The sequence below is a fragment of the Aythya ferina genome, assembly GCF_964211825.1.
Source record: "Aythya ferina genome assembly, chromosome: 9".
NCBI classification, from domain to species: domain Eukaryota; kingdom Metazoa; phylum Chordata; class Aves; order Anseriformes; family Anatidae; genus Aythya; species Aythya ferina.
This window is the reverse complement of record NC_140305.1, coordinates 15520988-15541810: the sequence shown is the minus strand read 5'-3', so window position 1 is coordinate 15541810 and position 20823 is coordinate 15520988. Positions and strand designations below refer to the sequence as shown.

At 45.6% G+C, this 20823-nt stretch overlaps 2 protein-coding genes and 1 long non-coding RNA gene across 6 annotated transcripts in view; 1 reads left to right on the top strand and 2 right to left on the bottom strand.

Moving 5' to 3' along the window:
- The window catches only part of LOC311441252 (D-beta-hydroxybutyrate dehydrogenase, mitochondrial-like), a gene marked incomplete at its 5' end in the record, with an annotated part of 19798 nt that extends 13053 nt beyond the window's left edge, over positions 1-6745 (bottom strand). Inside the window, 3 exon segments of the mRNA XM_084529124.1 lie at positions 1806-1916; positions 6612-6680; positions 6683-6745. Of these exon segments, the coding sequence (XP_084385250.1) occupies positions 1806-1916; positions 6612-6680; positions 6683-6745 (243 nt within the window).
- LOC311441256 lies at positions 356-1214 on the bottom strand. The gene is made up of 3 exons (XR_014695860.1): positions 1203-1214; positions 982-1068; positions 356-862 (listed from the first exon to the last, which is right to left on the bottom strand). It is a non-coding gene; the product is annotated as an uncharacterized lncRNA (long non-coding RNA).
- On the top strand, positions 6743-20823 carry BDH1 (3-hydroxybutyrate dehydrogenase 1). 4 transcript variants are annotated; one of them, XM_084529120.1, is made up of 7 exons: positions 6743-6881; positions 7954-8082; positions 10285-10357; positions 11725-11835; positions 16047-16188; positions 17783-17935; positions 18911-20823. In XM_084529120.1, exons 2-7 carry the CDS (start codon positions 8000-8002, stop codon positions 19378-19380), a joined length of 1032 nt encoding a protein of 343 aa, XP_084385246.1. In that variant the 5' UTR covers positions 6743-6881; positions 7954-7999; the 3' UTR covers positions 19381-20823. The 4 variants fall into 4 exon arrangements, with proteins under 4 accessions (XP_084385246.1, XP_084385248.1, XP_084385249.1 ...); XM_084529122.1 differs by lacking the exon at positions 6743-6881 and adding an exon at positions 7036-7120; XM_084529123.1 differs by lacking the exon at positions 6743-6881 and adding an exon at positions 7143-7406 and having other exon boundaries at positions 7790-8082.

Below are 20823 nucleotides of genomic sequence, written 5' to 3'. Positions count from 1 at the left end.
CCTAAAAGGAGATAAAACACTAACAATCCAGACAGGAAAACAAAAACAACAAACTACTCATGAGTGAAATTCTGGGGCACTGAATCCTGGTATTCCATAGATTTATTAAATACAGAACAAGAAAAATCACATTCTGCCACTCTACTCCTTCAAGATTGAGTGTGTAGACAACATCCTGAAAGTACCTGCAAAGCAGTTAGGATTGCTGATGCATTTTCCACTTCCACACAGAATTTAAGCAGGGATCACAAAAAAAAATTGTCTGAGTAAGAAGCTGCCAGGCCAGATCAGAGAGGATGCCAAGAACTGCCAGGCCAGTCTGCGAATAGGTAATAATCTATGATCAAGGAGTAAATTTATTTTTTTGGTAATAAAACGAACAAACAAGGTTTACATTGGATGCACTTAGTTTCTTTGTGGCTTCAGATAGAGTCTGACCCTCTCTTTTGTGCACTAGTGTGCTGCTTTCTGAAATAGCCTTCTCAGAACCACTCTGTCCCCTCTCCTTTCTGTTCCTTACACCTGCTGCTGTGCAAAGCGAACGCCTGACTTGCTATCACCACAGAGACAGATACCCCAGTGGAGCCTATGACGCTATTACTGAAGGATTTACAGAGCCTCCGTATGGAAATTTCCAAACAATGGCAACTTTCCAACAGGACTTGCTTGCTCTCAAGTTACACAATATGTCAGCTGATAATAACTTTCCCTTCTGGTGTGGGGGAAGAACGTAACCTCCGCTGAGATTACACCAGCAAGGAGGACCACCTTCTTTTTTGTTGTTCTCGCCCTCCACAATCTTCAAGCATCTCTGGTAATCACTCTGAGCACCTGGGCTAGAATAGCCATCTTCAAATAGCTTCTGTTCCATTGAAAAGTAATACAAAGTAAAGCAAAAAGATACAAGATACTCTTCCATGTCATTTGTTAGCACTAAAAGCCATGATTATTACACTGCCAACTGAATTTACTTGAACTTACCTCCTTCCTTAAGCCAAGACGAAAGGAAAGGAAACTAAGTCACTTTTCCTTCCCAGGTCTTCTGTGTTTGTGCTGATGTGTTAGGTGCTTTAGAAGCAGGAAAGTCAGAGTAGAAAACAGCATTTATCTCCATGAGCAGACAATTGGTAGCCCAGAGTTGCAATAGAATTATCATATCAAAGCACAAGCTTAAGAGCAAAGAATTTTTAAAGAACATTTACCAAATCGGGTGCTCAATCCCTGCAGAATAGCAAAAGTAGCACTTGCACCAAAGGAGAAGAAAAAATATCTCAGAAACGAGACACTGGAATTAAGATGTAAATCCATTAAGACATCCATTAAGACAGCCAGCAATTGGCAATACTGGAAAGAAAACACTCTTGGTGCTGAAGAACAGCAAGGCAGGTGGCTTGGAGATGGGTTTGAGAGTGTCCCCAGAGGAAAGCAACAGAACAAAAGACAGCAATGGAGACACATGGAAAGACAACAAGCCTTGGTGCCATAGCAATCTTGGACCATCAGATTTATTGTATGTGTTGCATTATTGCTGAGAGGCTTCCAGAAATGAACTGGAACCTTGCACCCTACTGCGCAAGCTGCTGTACAGACACGCAGCTGACAGTCTCTGCCCTGAAGAGCTCAGAATTACAGGGATGACAAGATGCAACACGCCGATGAAACAAAGGAAGATACAAAGATCCTTGCCCACCGTACCTCCCACGGGTCTTGGACTAGGGCGAATGGAAGCCGCAGATGAAGAGGCTGTTCCTTGAGAAGCATTTTTCTCCAGTCACAGAAGAATTTTGATCAATGTTACTACTCACCGCTAGCAAACATCCAGCGAAAACAGTAAATCCCTTTGCATGGAGCTGTTTAGCCAAGGCATGTCCAAAACCTTTGTCACAGCCTGTTATGAGCACCGCCTTCCCTTCAACCTGTATGCAGAAAGACAATAACACAACACCGTCAGACACTGCAGTGGGGTAGGTACCAGCAGCACTGAGATACACCACAAAGGAGCAGCTCGCAGCTCCACAGCCAGGACCAGGCTGTGCTTAGAAGGAACCCTCAGCAACTAGGAGGTGATGTGGCTGCTATCTGGGCCCTGCGTGCGACTGAGCTCACTTGACTTGAACCATCCAAGCTATGGCTGTTCGATCCAAGTTAGCAATAAAAATCCCTTGTAAAAGGCACCCCCTGTAAAACACCTCAGAAGGCGTCCAAAAGAGCTGGGATAATCTCCCTCAGTCCAGACAGAGCTCAGATCTGGTGCATAATTCTGACCAAGCATCACTCTACACGCAGCAATATCCTAAACTGAAGCCAGGTCATAGCTCTGTGTAGCTCAGCTCCCTTTCCCTGTGCGTGGTGGTGAGCACAGACACAAGCTCCAATGGCCACAGACCTGTTTGATGGCAATCTAAACCCAACAATTTCAGTGGAGTTTTGGCTGGGTCAACCAGCTTAGAGAAGGTAACTGTGTAGAAACATAATCAGCTCCCAGCTGTGAAATCCTAAATGTATTCAATTGCCAGTCTGTAACTATGTGTGTTGCCTTGACACCCTACCTAAAACAGCAGCTCATTCTTTCAAGTATTAGTGGCCAAAACAGTAGAGAAACATTTAAAAACATGCCTATCAGCTCACAGGCTTATAGGAAAGAGCAGCATAGAAAACATCAGCATGACAGTGTGTCACCTGCTAAGTGCAGAGCAGCTCTTTTAGCTGCAGTGACTGCTGCCTGTACCCTACCTGCTCAGTGCAGCACTCTCCATGCCACGCTTTACATGCAGCAATATTTCCTTCTGAAACACTGCACTCTTAACAGGAACCATTTATCAAATCCCACAGTTCTTTCCTTTCCTTCCTACATTATATTATCTTTTGACTGGCAGATGAATTGGGAGAGAAGATCTGATACTACATCTGCTTTGACATAGCAGGCCTGTGATAGTTCTGAAAACAGAATCCAAAATCCTGAATAGGATTCTGTACCAAAACATCGCACATTCACCCTATTTCTTTGCTTGAAAGCCATCGTTCTCCCTCTTTCCTCACCATAGCTGTGAAGCAAGGACCTCGTAACATTTAGCCCAACTTGCAGCCACCCAGCTGCAGTGCTCCAGACTGCTCCGAACTGAAACCCTATCTGTAAGGCAGTAACGTGATACAGCAATAAATATCTAGAGAATGCAATAAGGAAGTGAGCTCACTTCCATCTCTGTGGCGATATCTGCAGCTAATATTCTCCATTACCGTCCTAACAACATCTAGAACATGAGCATTTGTATTTTACACTACTTATGTACAAACTGTACCGTCTTGCCCAGCCCCTGTTTCAGACAGAAACGGGGTAATTAGCAGCGCTCTGATCTCTCGTTCTGCTGACGTCTGGTAGTGAAACGGCAGTAAGGAATAATTGCGGGCGATAGCGATCAGTTACTGCACATACTCAGAATGAGCCCAAGCAGGCAGACAGCAACAGGCAAATGAGCTACACCCTGTCCCGTCCAGTATCTCACACTGAAGTTACTGTTTCAAAGGAAGCTCATAATGAAATGAACAGATCAAAAGTCTCTCCCTCATTTATCATACAAACAGCCACAGCATCTCACATAAATACCAATTCCTACACTCACGCCAAAAGCACCCAGATACAAGCTAGTTCTACCGAAGCTCTAAAGGTAGCTACAGCTAAAGGACAAAAGGTAAGTGAGAATTAACTATAGTGGTCACCCTTCACTTAATTTACAGTGACACAGCTCCAAGATATGCGAGGATCAATAACAAACCAGATCGCAGATCTGCCAAGGTCACTTCCCACATTAATTCAGCAACCTGACACTTGGAGAAGATTGGACTTTTTCCTCTGCCTTACCTCCCTACACCCTTTGCCTCTGAATCTTGAAGGAGAGGGACTCCCAGGAAGCAGAGGAACTGAGCAGGAGATAAAGAGATGTGATCCTTTTTCCATAGGCCAGAAGAGGCAAATGGATAAGATGCACAACCCTCAGCTGTAGTCAGCTCTCAGCAGCAGGTCTGAGCGGGACAGAGCTCACTCACGTACACGTAATAAAGGAAGACCTATTGACAAACGGCTGGGTTGTGGTTGTGTCTGCATCTAATTTTAGCTCTCAGCAGTTGATTTGTTTTCTCTGGTATAAAAAACAACAACAACAAACACAACAAACCAAATACCAAAACGTATACAAAAATAAGGGCATGGAAAAAAAACACATCTCCTCAGTTGTCTGTAAGAAGAAAAGTGAGCAACAACTTACAGTACTGAAAGTTCCGGTGATTACTTGTTATTATTCTAATTGCTGGTAATAAAACACGTGACTACTATAACATGGTATAAAACAGACCAAGGTCCCAGCAGCATTAATAAGCATGCACAGAAAACCCAAGGGATCTAACAGATCTATCTGTAGCTGCCCTTGTCTGTGACATGCCTGGTGGACAGAGAGCTTCCAGGGATGAGAACAGGGATCGAATCCATTGCCAAGGCATGCGCCCAAAGAGATCCTATCACAAAAAAAAAAAAACCAACCCTCTGAACACGGAAAAGCCTGACCATCCTCACCCTTTGAAAGTGCCCGAGATAAGGCCTAATAGGCCTCGCTCCTGGAGTTTGATAAGGGTCAATCTGCAGCTCGCAGCTTGACACCGTGGTGAGACAGAAAGGGGTGACTATCGTGCAGGCAGAGAACTGGCTCCTGCCTCACACAACTGTGAGTTACTCACAACACAGTGATGTTAACCAGTATTTTAAGGAATTTCAGGTGCCTCACTCAACAGGTCCTACAGCGTTCTCAGGGAACACTACAAAGAAAACTGTACAATGTTGTTGGGGCACGGGAGACCACCTAAGAGTGTGGAATAAAACTTTGTGTTGGAGGTGCTGCTGTGGCACCTTGTTAGAGTAACATTAAGGTTAGGGTTAGGGTAATGTCTGTATCACTGCCCGTGATCTGTGGCACTTTACCAGTAAAACACGTTCCCCACAGTCCAAATAACTCCAGTGAGGCAGACTGGTTTCAGCCTGCAGCCAGCTCAGATACATACACTCCACCAGCTTTTCCTATTGGCCATACTTTTGCTTTGTTAATCAGTAAAACCTATTTTACTCAAGCAGGTGACATATCCAAATTACACACATTTATGGCAATACGGGCTAAGGAAGGCACTTTGTCTTCCCGAGGATTTGGGAACCCACCACACTTGCCCAGACTTGATCATTTTCCACTCTGTGCCACATTATTTTCTGAATCCTGTTCCCTTTGATGACCTCCCTTAAGATTTTTATTTATTTATTTATTTTTAATTTCAGGTAGGCTAACTTGAAGATAAGAACAAACAGTTACACAGTAAACTTGGCTTGTTCCTTATTTCCAGAGTTGTGAATCTGAGGCTTTCAATTTGAGGAAAACAAACTGAAAATATTCCCTAAGGAAAAGTTATTTTCCCAACCTACAAAAATCTTTGGCTGCAGAGCATTCCCCAGACACATGATTCCTTCGCTAAAGGAATCTCTGTATTATTGATTTCCTGCAATTCTGGACAGCAGGTATCGCCTGGTTACAATGCAGAAGCACACCACCACCTCTGTTCCAGCATGATGAACGTCCAGAGGGAAAAGTCATACAGGAAATTTTAAGTGCAAGAAGTTCGGCACAAGCTGTCACAGCTGAAAGGCCTTCCAAGCCAAAGGCTTACGGCCAAGTAGCGTGCCATCCATCACCTTCATGACAAGGAGACACACAACTGCTCCTTGAACCTCTGGAGAAGGCCATAGTGCTACCCTCACTCAGATACTCTCCTCTCCTTGTTTCTCATGACAGAAATGCAGATAGGATGGAGGTGCCAGAGGAGCAGAGCACAGCAGAGCAGTGGAGCAGGAGGCTGCGAACAGGTCAGAAGTGTTTTCTGCCCACTTCACAGTGCGCAGGACTGAGCTGGAGCTCCTAGAACAAAATACGTCTGCTTGCAGATTCTCTCTGGTGCCTGCAGAAGCTATTTGGGGCATAAGCAAGAGCCAAGTTCACTCCAAACCAGTGAAAGCACCCCAGACATTTTTTATTTATTTTTGTAACATATAAAAGGAAACTAGTTATGCAATTGTTCTATTCACGGGGCTTTTTTCTCCCTTCCACTCCCAAATTTAGAACGCTGGACCAAAACCCGCGCGTTGGTTGCTTTATGAACGTCGTGGCGTGAAACCGTGTTACAGTAGCGCAGAGGTCAGCACTGCAGCAACACCGACAGCGCCGCCTCACTCAAACCCCCAGGCGCCATAACAAACCTGGGGGTTTCACCCCTCACCGACCCCATTTTAGCCCTTTATCCTCCCTTCATCCCCTCAGGCTCGAGCCCCCTCGCGGGCAGGCCGCTGTGGCGCGGGGCCGCTCCCCCTGCAGCCGTGGCGGCCCCGCCGCCATTTTGTGCCGCGGGGGCTGCCTCAGCCTCCAGCCTTGGCCCCTCTGCCTCCGCTCCAAGCCCCCCTCTCTCCATCCTCTCCCCCTGGGGACCCCCTACAGAGCCGGGCAGAGCTCCCCACGCCCGGCTCTCCGTGAGGCGAGGGCGCAGCGCCGACCCCTCTGGGTGCCAGCCGCCCTCCCCATACTCACGGGCAGGGCGCGGCGAGCCCGCACCGCCCGGAGCGGCGGCAGGAGGAGGAGGCGGTGAAGGAGGCGGCCCAGCCGCCGCCCGCCAGCAGCCCGGCGGCAGCGCCCAGCGCCAGCAGCCCGGCGGAGCCCCGCATGGCCGCAGCCCGTGGCGGCCGCAGCCTATCGCCGCCGCCGTGCCCGGCCCTTCCCCCGGCCCGCCCCCGGGGCACCGGCACCGCCACAGCCTCATTCAAACGGCGGCAGCGCCCCGCAGCCCCCCGCCGGCTCCAGGTAAGGCGCGGCGCGGCTCCCCGGGACTCCCCCCCGCCGACATCCCCAGGGGTCGGCATCTCCCCTCGCCCCCCCGGGCTGCCTCCACCTGCAGCCTGCTCGGGGCCGGCAGGGAGAGCGCAGCCCCCCGGGGCCCCTCCGCAGCTGGCCGAGCTCCGGGCCGGGCAGCAGCAGGGGTTAGGGGCCGGCCGGACCCCCGGCACCTCGCAGCGCCGCGCCGCAAAGCTGCCCTCATCGAGGTTTCTAGAGCTTTCTTTTCCTAGCCTGCTGTCCAACAACAGCTCTTTTATCGGGAATTTGACGTGGTTTTTTTTTTTTTTTTTTTTTTTTTCGCTTAGGCCTTTCACGCTGCAGGCCCCGAAGCTGCGGCAGCAGCACAGAATTCAGCAGAGATATAAAAAAGACCCCAAAACTAGGCAGCATTTCTCATCTGTAATGGAGGAGGCTGTGCTTTAGGCTGGGGAGACGTTTTTTTGTGTGTCTGTGTTTGCGTAGTGTGCATTGGATCCAGTTTATCCAAAGGGGGTACGATTGAAATCGACCTTCTGTGCTTCACTCCAGCTCTTGAGCTGTTTTCTTCCCCTAATAACTTACTCATTCCGTGTGCATCGTCCAGCTAATTAATTACAAAGAAATTTATTTTTAAGCACGTGGCTGTATGAGCTATAAAGCCCAGGGATTGCTTTGGGAACACGTAACGTAACGTCACCCGTGGCTTGAACTTCTGTTTTAGTTGAAAATTATTTTATATTTATCACTTGAAATAATATATTGCATGAGTAAACAACTCAATTTTTAGTTATTTCTGATAATATAGTTTAGAATGCATTAAACAAAGAGAAATGGACGTTTTCTTGAAATGACTTCCTGCTCGTCAGTTTACGTGTAATCTTTTTCCTTCTTTAAAGGCAGCTCGAGGTGGCTGAAGGTTGAGCCGTTTATCTCGGTGTGAGGGACTGCCAGGGGGAAAGATGAGTTCTTTGGACTTGATTTTCTCTTTGAAATACTTGGAGTCAGCACGACTTACAAAATAATTGAGCAACTAAAGCTGAGGTGCTATCTTGTCTTGCAGGTCTAAGGAAGGATAGCCTTGTTGGTAGAGTGTCTTAATTGAAAACATGTTGGCAACCAAGCTGTCCCGGCCTCTCCTGAACATCTCTGTGAAAAAACTGAATTTCAAGGACCCAGGGAATGGCTTCAGGTAAGTAACTTGGTGAAGAAGACATGGAAAGGAACTTGGGTTGGGTAATGAAACTGAAGGTGTTTTTTTTTTTTCTTTTTTTTTCTTTCTTTTTTTTTTTTTTCTGAACATGAATTGGCAAAAAATTGCCTACCTAATTCTAACTCCTTGGTCTGAAAAAAAAAAAAAATATAATATATATATATATATATATATAGTTCAAATTCAGAGCAAATTGATTATTCTCACAGGGCTTGCTTTAAAGCAAGGTTCCCAAACAATAGTGTGTGTATTGCTAATTGTAAACAAGCAGTTTAATGGACTAAGCCAGAATTGCCACTTCTGTTGTTGTTCCACTGCTATTGATAGTGGTGTGTGGCACCATCACTGCCATGGATGGCTCCTGTGACAGAGCTGTAAAGAGCAAAGATAGCAAAGCAATTAAAGATTTCCTATGCAAACAGGTTGACCCTTTTATCTGCTATCTACACCACAACAGACTCAAGCTGCACCAGCAGGAATCTATCTGCTGTGACCTTAAATATTCAAATTAATGTTTTATTAAGTTCAGAAAAGACTTTTTTTTTCACTTTGTGCTTCTTGTAGTCGGGGCTTGGTACAAAGTTTTGTGGTTTTTGAACTACCCATACACTGCTAAATCTGAAATGGAAATGCAACTGTTTGTCTGAAAGATGGTGTTGACCATGATAGCAGTATCTTAATGCACTAAGGTAACATTTGTGTACTTGACTCTTCAAGCTGAGAAATGCTTTTATTAGTGTAACTGGACAAAAACAAATGTGTGGTTACAAGGACAGATTTAATTTGTGGACCATCTGTGCATTTTAAAAGCCTCAGTTGTGATCTCTAGAATTCAGTCATGCAGAATGACAAAAATGGCTCATGGTACATTAGTGTACTTGAGGGCTAGCATCGTCTGTGCTTCTTAACTGTTTCCTCTGATGACATTCCTGCTGATCAGCAGCTGGCATCGATTTTAATGCCCTTGCCTTCAAGTCAAGGTAGAAAGAACACGAAGCAGTTATTCACTACAGGTTACTGTGAATAGAGTGCAGCAAATCAATTGTTCACTGTGATGAGGTGAAATAACAGGACCAGATGTGACACTGAAAAATAATAATTAACTTAATACAATTAAAAGAAACATTATGAACGTATCTGGGCACTTTGAAAAACACAGAGAAGCTTAGTATTGAGACAAACGTTCTAAGCCAGGATTCCAGTCAGTAATGTTAACAGGCAGTTTGGGTCTGGGGTCTGACCTTTGCAGCAATGAAATTGGCCATTGCTGTTTCAAGAGTTGATTGAGCTTCTGACACTGAAAGTTAGAAAAAGAGCGGAACTGCGAAGAGCAGGAAGGTGAGTGGATACCATTACCTGCATGTAGGTCAGCTCCCTTCCCACCTGCTTCAAAGCTGTTGTGCTGTTAGACCCAGTCTTTAGCCCTGTTAGCAGAAAATACAGCTCAGAGGCCAGAGTGTCTGCAGATTGCTGTTCAGTGTTGCACAGGTCACCCTAGGAGTGCCTGTGATGTCTGAGCAGGAGATAACTGTGGGTGATTAAGCAAATTCACTTAGAAGAGTGGCCTGGAAGATAATCTCTACTGAAGGATAGATGTTAGAGGAACCAGAGAGTAGCTGAAATACAGCATGTCTAGGGGAGAGCCAGAAGGCAGGGGGCCATGTCAGGGCCCAGATCGAAATACGAAAAAGCAGAGATAGTCCAGAGAGGTGTCTGGCAAGGATGGAGGACAGGGTCAATCTGATGTGTTGTCTAGGCCTGGTTTTGATTAATGACAGTAAGACCTAAGACGATGTGATGCTACTGGTTGCATAGCTTTTATAAAACAGATACTCACCTGGAAGGCACTGTTGCTTTGCTGTGGTCTGTATTTGTGAACACACTTTGTTTACTTCAGAGTCAGACATACTGTGCAGAGGAACTTCAGATCTGCATGGCAGATACTGCTCAAAAAACGAGTATCTCTTTAAGCAGTTGCAAAGAGGAGATATAAGATCTGTCTAAGAGTATCTAATGCATGGATAGACATTGCAGAGGAAGAAATGTCCAGATTCTGTCCTCTCAAGTGACAGTCTGCACCATGTACAAAGGTAACACCACATTCTCTCTCATGTGTAATGCTGCAGCACCAGGGTATGGACAAGATATCCTGTGCCTGATTGTTCTGTATTTTTTTAACAGGCCTGTGAAAAGATTTTGCTTCCCTCTCTTGTCCTCATCTGGTAGCCGCTCTTATGCAAGTGAGGTTGATCAGGTGAGTGTGATTGTGGTTTCCAGATTGGGAACCAGTTCTACTGAGCTGGAGCTTTAAACTCCCTGAAGTCTGGTGACCAAATTCTTCTTTCCTATTCGCCCGAAAGACTCTGAGCTGGACCTCTTCAGCATACTCCACATTCTTTCCTAGCACAGCGCTTCCATTGACGCAACACGGTGCATGCTACTAAGGATGGAAATAAACAATCGCACCAGTGTTTTTTTTTCTATTTTTGGAACTCACTCAGCAGATGAAATCTTCCACCTTAGAGTGGAGGGTATTTCTATGACAGGTTCTTAACAAATCTCTTTCCAGTGTATGGTTGTATAAAGTCATGTAAATAAGTTGGTGTGTCCTCATCTTATTCTGGAGAGTGATCCCCTTCTTTAATAGCCTTTTCCTTGAAGGCGGTAGCTTGACAGAAATAGTGCCAAGCAAATGGAAAGGGGTTGTTTTGCCCTGTTGTCTGTCATGTGGCACAGAACTCAGCACTATAGCAGGGCTAGAGCATGCACATCTTGCTCTGTAAGCCTTGGACAGAGTTAAAAGGAATTCAGGTGCAGCCCTCACGTCATTGCTAGGTGGGACTGATCAGTCCCTGTGTATCCTGTTGAAAGCCACATTTCTAGTTTTAACAGAGATGAGTTGGAATGAATTGCAAGCAGTTACTACCTCATCCCACCCACAGCAGCACCTTGCTGCATGCGCACCTGTTGCTGCTAGGATGTTTGATGCACTGCGTGGTTCTCAACACGCTGCTTAACTGTGGCCTCTGTTTGGGCTATGGCAAGGGGTTTGGAGAAGGAAAGAGATGTACTTCTATTCAAATTATAAGTTAGGAAGATCAGAAGACAAAAAAAAAAAAAGACAAGAAAAGAAAATCACCAACTGGTCTTAATTTCAATTCCCTTGATTCTACTTAGCTTTTAAAATGCAGCACCAGAGGTTTTGTACACTAGAGGGAGAAAGATAAATGAGCAGTCAGTAAGGTTAACATACCGCCTTTTTTTAGTCTACCTATCTTCCCCACACCTTACAGGCTGCAAGGCACAGAACAATAGGAGCAGTTGCTATTGAAGAAAAATAATTTATTGAGAACTCTCTGGTATATTTTCAGATTTCATGATGGATGTGAAATGCCAGAGAGTGATAGTTTGCTTGGTCTCTGCCTTCAAAGTTGTTTGCCGGAGGTGCTAGAACCTGTTTCTTGTCTTCAGGAGGCTCTGGGTGGCAGTAGCTGGCAATGAGCATAGAAAATGTCCCTGGAACAGACTGCTCCTGGCCAAGGACATGGTTTTGTTCTGCGTACTGCAAGTCACTGATTTTGAGTACTCAATTCCAGCGCATTGTTTTGTTTTGTTTTGCAGATCGGCAGTAGAGCTGTGCTTATAACAGGTTGCGACTCAGGGTTTGGATTTGCCTTGGCCAAGCACCTGCATGCCAAAGGCTTCATTGTTTACGCTGGCTGCCTGCAAAAGGTAGGAAAACCAAAAACTTTGTTCTTCATCTGTGGCACGTGAACAGACACAACAAATCCAGTCTTTCATCTCTGCTCTGCAGAGCATCTTGCCAAGGAGAGGGAGGGTTGTTGGCAGCCCAAAAGGAAAGGCACAGGTGCTTGAATTTCATAGAGTATTATCTAGTCTAGACCATAACCAGCACTGCAGAAAGGTTCTTATTTGAATTGTAACACTGTAGTCTGTTCCAATCCCAGTCAACTAGAACCCCACACCTGAGTTTATAGGCTTATCCATAAGTACTTTTAGTACCAGGCTGAGTCTGGATCTTTGGAAGTGCACTCAGTTTATACATCATTATTTAGAGTTTATTTTGATTAATTATTACATCCATCAAACCACCAGTGATTTTATAGCATATGGTATAAGGATTTATTTCTATATAGGTGAATACAACCGTGCTCTAGTGTGCGTTGGAGGTGCACACTGAACTCGCTGTGAAGGTGGTAAAGTCCCACTAGTGCAACTGAGAGCAGATTCAGGCCACAAATAGCCAAGTGGTGCAGTTGTTGATATACTCTCTAAGAGCAGTCAGAGATGCCTCATCATGGTGAATAACAGCTTTAGCCTTTCCTTATGAAACACTGGCACATTTTCAGCAGCATGGCCATTTCCTGATGGAAGCAAACCTACTCCTCAGGATATCCTGGGGTGGGTCAGTTACTTTGATCCAAATCTTTTTGCTCACTTACCACTGCAAATGTGTCCTGAATAGTTGTATTATTTAAAGAGACTTAGTCAGGTGTTGTTTTCTTTTTTTAAATGTTATCAATACTTTTTCTGATGTTAGTCTTCTCATTATTACAAAGTTTTGCTTAAATTATTAGTTTCTTTCAGCCACATTTTTTTCAAATGAGAAATTTGTGTTCAGATAGCTCTGTCCCCTTGCGGTGTCTCAGCCTCGGGTCAAGGCTGTATTTTTTAACATGGGCTCCCTCTACAGGCTTCACAGCAGAACAAGATACTTTCTATGAACTGCTGCTTTTCCAAAGTTATTGAGAAGAGGGAGGGTAGAAGGCTGCTTTTTTTGCAGCTATTTTTACTCTGCTTTTGTAACTAAAAGTCAACATTAGAAGAGATAATAACACTGAGACTTAAAAACCACTGTTCAGAATAATTGCCTGCCTATATGTTGACAGTAGTCCAAAATTTCAGAGCTACAGGGTTACTTCTGTATTTCACTTCCTCAGTCTGAGCTGCCAGAAAGACCTGATTTTCAGTGAGCATGCGTTTAACTGTTGCTGAAACCTCCCTTCCATTTTGGTGTCTTCAATACATGTGCTACTGAATGCATGTTAGTGGAAAACCTTGGCCTCTGAAAATTTCAGCATAAGCTGACACAAAGCACATGACAGAACTTCTTTAAGCTTTGATCAACATTTGCTTCCTCTCCAATAATCAGCAGAAATCTTTGCTTTATCACTGTATAATTAAATGTTGTGTTTTTTCAATTGGATTCATGTTCCATGTTCCAAAATCTTTGTGACCATGGCAAGACTGGTGGCACCAACTGTCATCAGAAAAACACTGTAAAAATGCTAAAGCTCCCTAGTCAATTGTTTGGCCTACTCTGTGTCTTCAGGTCATATACTTTATGGAAAAAAAAAAAAAAAAAGTTCTTAGCCCTGTAGAACTAAACTCCAAGAGACTGAGCTGACTTTTATTTATGCCATAAGTTTCATCAGACAAAACAGAGAATTCTGATCAGTGTCATTGTTGGTGCTGATCTTGGGGACAGAGAATGCCTAGTGTGTGTTAGGTTCTACATGGAACTAGAGGTGGAAGTAAGAAGCATCACATTTTGCTTGTAAAGTGGATATATTTGTCCTAGCCCTCACTGAGAGGAAATGAGTATGAAACTTGAGTGTTATTTTCATGTGACTGCTTCTCAGAGCACAGCTGCACATCAGAAACATACTCCAATTTGGGGAGCCATCGTGTCCCCTGGGTGTGCACTCTCCTTGCAGATAAAAAGTGTGTACAGTGCTGACCTTCATGAGGAAGGGTTTCCTAGAGTGGCCAGATCCTGAGCACCCAGCTGTTTTTTGCTGAAGGAGACCTGGGAGGTGTTTGGAGTCATGACTAAGGGGACCCTGAGGATGCATCTGTGCTAAGTGCTATTTCACACTGTTGGTTCCTAACATTTTCACCAACAAATGTATCAGTGAGCGTTGATGCTTCGTTGCCAAAAGACAGTAGTAGACTGGATCCCATGAACAATCACGCTGCAGCTGTCTTATTTCTCCTCTTTGGTTAACAGCTGGAGGAGCCAGCTGACACGAGATGAAGAAGGTATTTTTCCAGCAGTATCTGTTACCAGTGGACATATGTGGTGTTGGTCACGGCTGTCAGGAGTGTCGTGCAATCCCTGTTTGCTTTGCTGTGTGTGCTCAGGCCTCTCGGAGCTTGCAGGGGAATGAGCAGGCAGAGGTTATCTGAGCAGCCCAGCATGCAGGCAAGTTCCTGGAGGGCCCAAAAGAGTGCTGAGAGCCACAGGGTGTGACGTGCCACTTCAGGGATGCGGTGATAGAGATCCAAGCTGAGGGCCATGAGAGTGACCGTGGAAAGAGGAAGACGAGGCAGTGGTGTGCTTTTTAAATGTATGAGAGCTGGATCCTCCTGCCATGGGGCCTGTGGACGCATGAGGAGACCCTTCCACTGCTGTGTGGGGCCCAGGGGCTGAGGGATGTGCTGTGCCCTGTGCCAGGAGGACATGACACAGTCACAGGGTACCTGGCTGGAGCACCCCCCTTCTGCCCTTTGTGAAGAGCCGAGGGGATGACCCTGTGGGCCTGGGTGAATGGCTGGGGTCTAACTCTTGGGTCAGGATCCCAGCTCAGGGAGAGCTTGCAGAGCCAGCTCTGTGAGGGAGGAGGAAGAGGATGCTGTGAAGTTCCCAGCAAAGCTTATGAGGCCTCTGACACTGGTGCACTTCTGTGGCCCATAGACTTGGTCATGCAAAGAGAATCGGATACTCAGAAGTCCACTGCTGCACATCTTTTGCCAAACCTTCTGACATGTCGAACCACATGCTTTTCTCCACCTTGCGCCCACATATTGGCTCCTGGAGTTTTCTCCTCTGGCAGGTGATTTCATAGCACCTCACAGACCTGGCACTGGAGGAAGAAGCACGTTGGCTTTGCTGTTCTCCTTTTAGCTCTATCTGCTGATTCCAAGGGACTTGTATGCTTACATTTGCTGATTCCCTTTTGGCAACTTATTCCCTTTTTTCCTTATTCCCCTTTTTGGGCCGTTTGTGTGCTTTCCAGTGCTTTGCCATACGTGCTGACTCAGCACCAAAGTGGGTTTGAGTGAGCAACAAACTTAGCATGAAGCTGTTTTTATTCACCATAAAACCAAACACCGTAAAGCTATGCATGGGACTTCTAATGGCTCCATTTTGTATGTGAGATGCTTCTGTGTGAGGAGAATGCAGTAAATGCCTTCTCTTAAGGACCAGCACTAACCAGTATTAACAATCTGCTTTGGAATAAGGAAGGGTGGAGAAGATAAAGGAGACGCCAGGTACCCCAGTCAGTGAGCTTCGGGGTCCTGTGTGTGAGCCCAGCAGATAAGGCCAGGAACAAGAGGATCCAGGAGAAGGTGTTTTGGAAGATAAGGTGGCCCAGAGACGGAGCAGTGTGTAAGGCCACTCTTGTATGGGCAGTGTGGTACCTAAAGTGTGCTGCCTGGTGTGGGCTCTCTGAGGGGGCAAGTGGGCAGTCTGAAAGCAATTCAGGGATAGCTACAAATTCATACTAATATGGTGTGTAAGTGTTTTATACCGTTACCACCACCACACCGTTTGTTGTGCCCTGTGCACAGGCCAAAGTGACCACAGCACCTGTGGTAGTGGATCATAGCTTGATCTCAGAGCTGGTACGGGGCAGGAGTAACCTTGCTGGGCAGATTCAGCTCCTCCTGCTTTCTTGATTGCCACAGCAGTTTGTAGCAGCCAACTCGATGGCAGGGCTGATGGTCAGAGGGAGCTGCTCAAGGAATGGTGTTCTTCTGCAGGAACAGCCCTGTCTGTGCCCTTTTGTACTGCAGGACTGTCCTGATCATTCTGATTGCCCTCTGCACTCTCTTGCTTGATTTGGTGGTTGATACATTTCTGATCTGCTACACAAGTTCTTTGGCCAGATTGAAACCAGCTCTTTCTTCCCCTCTAGGACAAGGGAGATGGTGGCTCCAAGGATCTGGACAACATGAAGAGTGACCGAATGAGAACTGTCCAGCTCAATGTCTGTGACAGCAAAGAAGTGGACCGAGCAGTGGAGCACGTGAATAGCAGCCTGGAGGACCCAGAGAAAGGTTGGTGCATCCAGAGGTCTGTCAGGTCACACGAAGATAGGTGACAAGAGCTCCCTCAGCTGGGCACCGAGAGCATTTTCAGGGCACACTTCAGAAGCTGAGCAGTAATACATTGAAGGGCAAAAAGCTTTGAGGAGCAGCAGTGCAGAACAAACGGCCTGTTTAAATGTGCCATATCAGAAGGCAGCTTCCCACTTGCACCTTAAGAGAGCATCTGCAAACAAGCAAACAACAACAACAAAAGGACTTGGCTTTTTTATTCACTAGCTCCCATAGGGACATAAGCAGAAATTGAGGTGGTACTTCAAGGCCCTGGGATGAGTGCTTTACTGCTGTGAACTGACATTTATTGCGACCCCCTTTATGTCTTAAAACCTGGCCAGTGCCCAAAGATTGTGGATTAGCAACCAAAGTGTCTCCCCTATACTTTATAAAAACAAAGGAAATAGAGATGTTATCAAAAGGATTTCTTATGAAGCTGACTATTATTAATACTATCACAAATATTACTATATATTATACATTTCATAGTTCCAGGGGTAGCTGTACCTGTCTTTCTTAGCATGCCTGCCTCATTCTGATGTGAGGAGAGCAAACTCTGTTCTGGTACTATGAAAATTCCAGTTGCTCATGCATTCCTAAAACCTTTCCACCCTTTGGTGACCTACATTTTTCTCCTTAAGGAGTGTCCCACTTCAGCACCTGAAGGTTGTTCACAAACAGAACAACCAGTAATTTTTTATTTTGGATTTTGCAAAAATTTATTTTTTACTTTTTTTTTTTTTTAATATTTATTTTTATGTATACATTTCTTCTTTATAAAATTTTCCAGCCCTGTATTCTCAAGCATTGGCCAAGAGGACGTTGCTTTCTCTGGGCTGCTTCTGAGAACGTAGATTTAGACACAGTCAGTCAACAGCTAACAGTAAGAATTTATAAAAAGCAGAGAGATGCCAACCCAGACCTTTCTCAGTGTTTCCTGTGCAATTAGAAAATATATGAAGTGAGTTCATTTTATTCCAAATTCCTTTCTAAACCTTGTTTTCATTGGCAAATGAGTTGATAGCTTCTGTTCATATCTTGCTTAGAGCAGAATAAAAGGGAGAGGCCATGGCAGGCTCAGCCATTTCCATATCCTCCTTACCAGTATTGCAGACATTCTAAATCTTATGGTGACACAAGAGATTTTATACCAAAAGAATTACTTTTGTTTCTTACAAAGTCTTTTTTATTCTTATTATTTGCACTTAGAGAGTGTCCTTTGCTGCTTTTAAAAATCATGATGGATAAAAAGAGAATATCAAGCAGAACAGCTTAGACAAGCTGAAATCCTGTTTGCTGTTTCAGAATTTCACTGGAAGATATACTCACAGTACTTTGTGGTTGCAGTGTTGGGCACTACAAACAGATTTTGATTGTGGTTATATTTGTTCAGGAGACTAAGGTTTGCTCTGGGTTCTCTTCTATCTGGTTGTCATCATTACAGGTCTTAATGAAGAGCTTTCTGGTTCAGTTACCTATTAACCAGGCCTTTTCCAAGCTGATCTCATTGGTTTCATAGAGGGAAAACTTTCTGCTTGATTTTACCTTGTAGGGCTCTGGGGGCTGGTTAACAACGCTGGGATCTCCACGTTTGGGGAAGTCGAGTTCACCAGCATGGACACCTACATGGAGGTGGCTGAAGTGAACCTGTGGGGCACTGTGCGAACCACCAAGGCCTTCCTGCCGCTCATCCGGAGGTCAAAGGGTGAGTGATCTCCTCCTGACTTTCACTCGGTGGAGTGGGTCCTTTGCCCTGTCCCGTGTCTTACTGTGACAGAGACCAGAAGGTTTACTACACTTCTCCCTGCACCACTGGCCACCTTCCTACCTTTACAGACAGAATGTGACCTACAGCACAGGCACAATGGCTCTGGAGCTCACATGAGCCTCAGCATAAAAATGCAAAATAGTTCTTGTAGTGGGGCCAACTACCTGACTAAATGAGGATATTTTTTACTATATGTGGCCCAGGGAGCATTTCTCTGCCATGAGAAGGTGTCTGCTTCTGTGGTCGAGGTTGCTCTTTCTCATATAACTCATCACAGAGCACTGATAGAAAGTGCAGAGAAAGGCAGACTCTGGTTAGACTGCAGCATCCAGTCTCCTACCAGCGCTCTCCCCTGCCATAATGGAAGAGGAGGAAAGACCCAGCTCTGTGCCCAAAGCCATAATCCAGCTGTCACATGGAGAAGGATGCAGTGGGCTTAGACTGCTTTTTCTGTTTGTGGTACAGGAGCAAGCTATGCCCCTTTGGGAGGCAGACACTATAAGCTACCGCTGGGCTCCTGGATATCGTGCCTTAGCCTTGCAAATAAACAAGCTCAGTCTTGGTGCCAGAGGTTTCCTTTGATGCTGCTTCCTCTTGGCTGGGCTCAGTCCTGATTGCTCCTGAGCAATCCACTCTTCCGTGTTCCCCATAGCACCACACTTCATGTGTCGCTGTGTGCCTGTGCCCTGGGGTGCAAGGAGCCAGGGAGCACCCCGCAGTGGGCTTCTCCTGCCTGAAGGCTGGTGCATAGGGTGGGAATGCTCAGATAGAGCCACCAGCGGGTCTGCCAGGCAGCTCTTAGGGACATGCGGGGAGGGGTGGATGCATGTTCAGGGATCTGGTGGGAGGTTTGTGTCAGGTATCTGCTCTGCGCATCTCAACTCAGCTGTGCTCTACCTGGCCCCCGCCTAGGTCGTGTAGTGAACATCAGTAGCATGATGGGTCGGATGGGCAGTCCTGCCCGCTCGCCGTACTGCATCACCAAGTTTGGCGTGGAAGCCTTCTCCGACTGCCTGCGGTACGAAATGCAGCCCCAGGGGGTGATGGTCAGCATCGTGGAGCCGGGCAACTTCATAGCTGCCACCAACCTCTACAGCCCCGAGCGGATCAAAGCCATAGCCGACAAAATGTGGGACGAGCTCCCTGAGATAGTGCGCAAAGACTACGGCAGGAAGTACTTCGACGAGCAGGTCAGCAAGATGGAGACGTACTGCAACAGCGGCTCGACAGACACCTCGCCGGTCATCGAGAGCGTTGCCCACGCGCTCACCTCCACGACCCCCTACACCCGCTACCACCCCATGGATTACTACTGGTGGCTGCGCATGCAGATCATGACGCACATGCCTGCGGCCATCTCAGATCGGCTCTATGTCTATTGAGGCCTCGCACTCCTAGGCTACCCCAGTGGGAAGTTTGTTTTGAAGAGAGCATTGTACACAGTTCCCTTTTTTTAAATTTTTCTAACCTCATTTCAGAGTACTGTATTTTAGCTCTAAAGGGTTCATCTAAACATCTGACATAACCTAAAGGGCAATAACTTGCAAAGGGTGCTTCATAGGCAGGAATATATTATGTTTGTGCAGGGACGTTGTTTCTTTGCTATTTATTTCATGTAATCCTTTTTTTTTTCACCTCAAATGTCAAGTTAAAATCGTTATTTAAATTGCAATTGCTCTGAAGTGGTTTCAAAATAATTTCTGCTGTTGACCGCACACAATTTTCAGAATTCCTGCCTAGGACGCAGCCTTCGCACCGTATAACAGAGGCCCTCCATGCTGTAGTGGCAAGCCACCGCCTCCTGATGACTAAGTGTGTCCAACAGACTTTTCCAGGCCTGATTACAGTAACCCAAGGCAAAGCAGAGACTTCTTTAATTTGGGGATCAGAACTCAAGACATTCGAAATGCTGAAACCAAGCAGCCGACCCTGTCCCTTCTTCTCTGGGAATTATACTGAGAATTACTAGAGAAAAGGAACCAGTCTGCTTTTTTCACATGCTTTCTTGGAGTTCAGTCATCCAAGGACTCAAGTCAGCAGACTTTTCCCACAGGAGTTTCTTAATCGTATGAGCATTCCCATGAGTGTGAGAAGCTTTACTCACAGGGCTGCAGGCATCTGGATTGACCCCTAGTAACATTTCTCCTCTCTTCAGTAGTAGTTGAATGCCAACTCCTAGAGTTTCCCTTCAACTCCTGTAATCTGTGAGGGTCACCACTGACCACAGGGAAGCAAAGAGGGTTATAGTGAATCAGATCAGTGAATGCCATTCTTATCAGGGACCTCAGTGTGAGTTACACTGAAATATTTATACAGCACCACACACAGAAGGCCCTTAACCCTCGCCAGGGCCTCCAGGCACTACTGCAGTGCAGGTGCCATTAATAACTTCCATTGAAGGAGTCACTGAGCCGAAGTACATCTAACAGGATATAAATCTAACAAAACGTCCATAGCACAGTAAAGTTAACTTTAGGTGCAGTGTAATTTCCATGATGGTTATGTTTACATGTCTGTGAAACATTTGTTTTGTACTGTAAGAAAATCAGGAAAGGAAAGGAGAAAGAAAATGAAAGAAAAAAAAGGAAGGAGAAAGGAAAAGAAAGGAGGAAGGAAAGGAAAAAGGAAAGGACAGGACCACAAAAGAGCCTTTCATGGGGAAATGTTGAAAGAGTTAATTTGTTTAAGCTCAAAAGGAAAAAAATAAATAATTAAAATAACCATTGCTAGCAAAGTTGAAGAGAAGGGATCTCATGTGCTATAGTAACATACCATGACGTGATCAAACTCCTTTGGCTTAATAAATGTATACATGAATGGTAAAA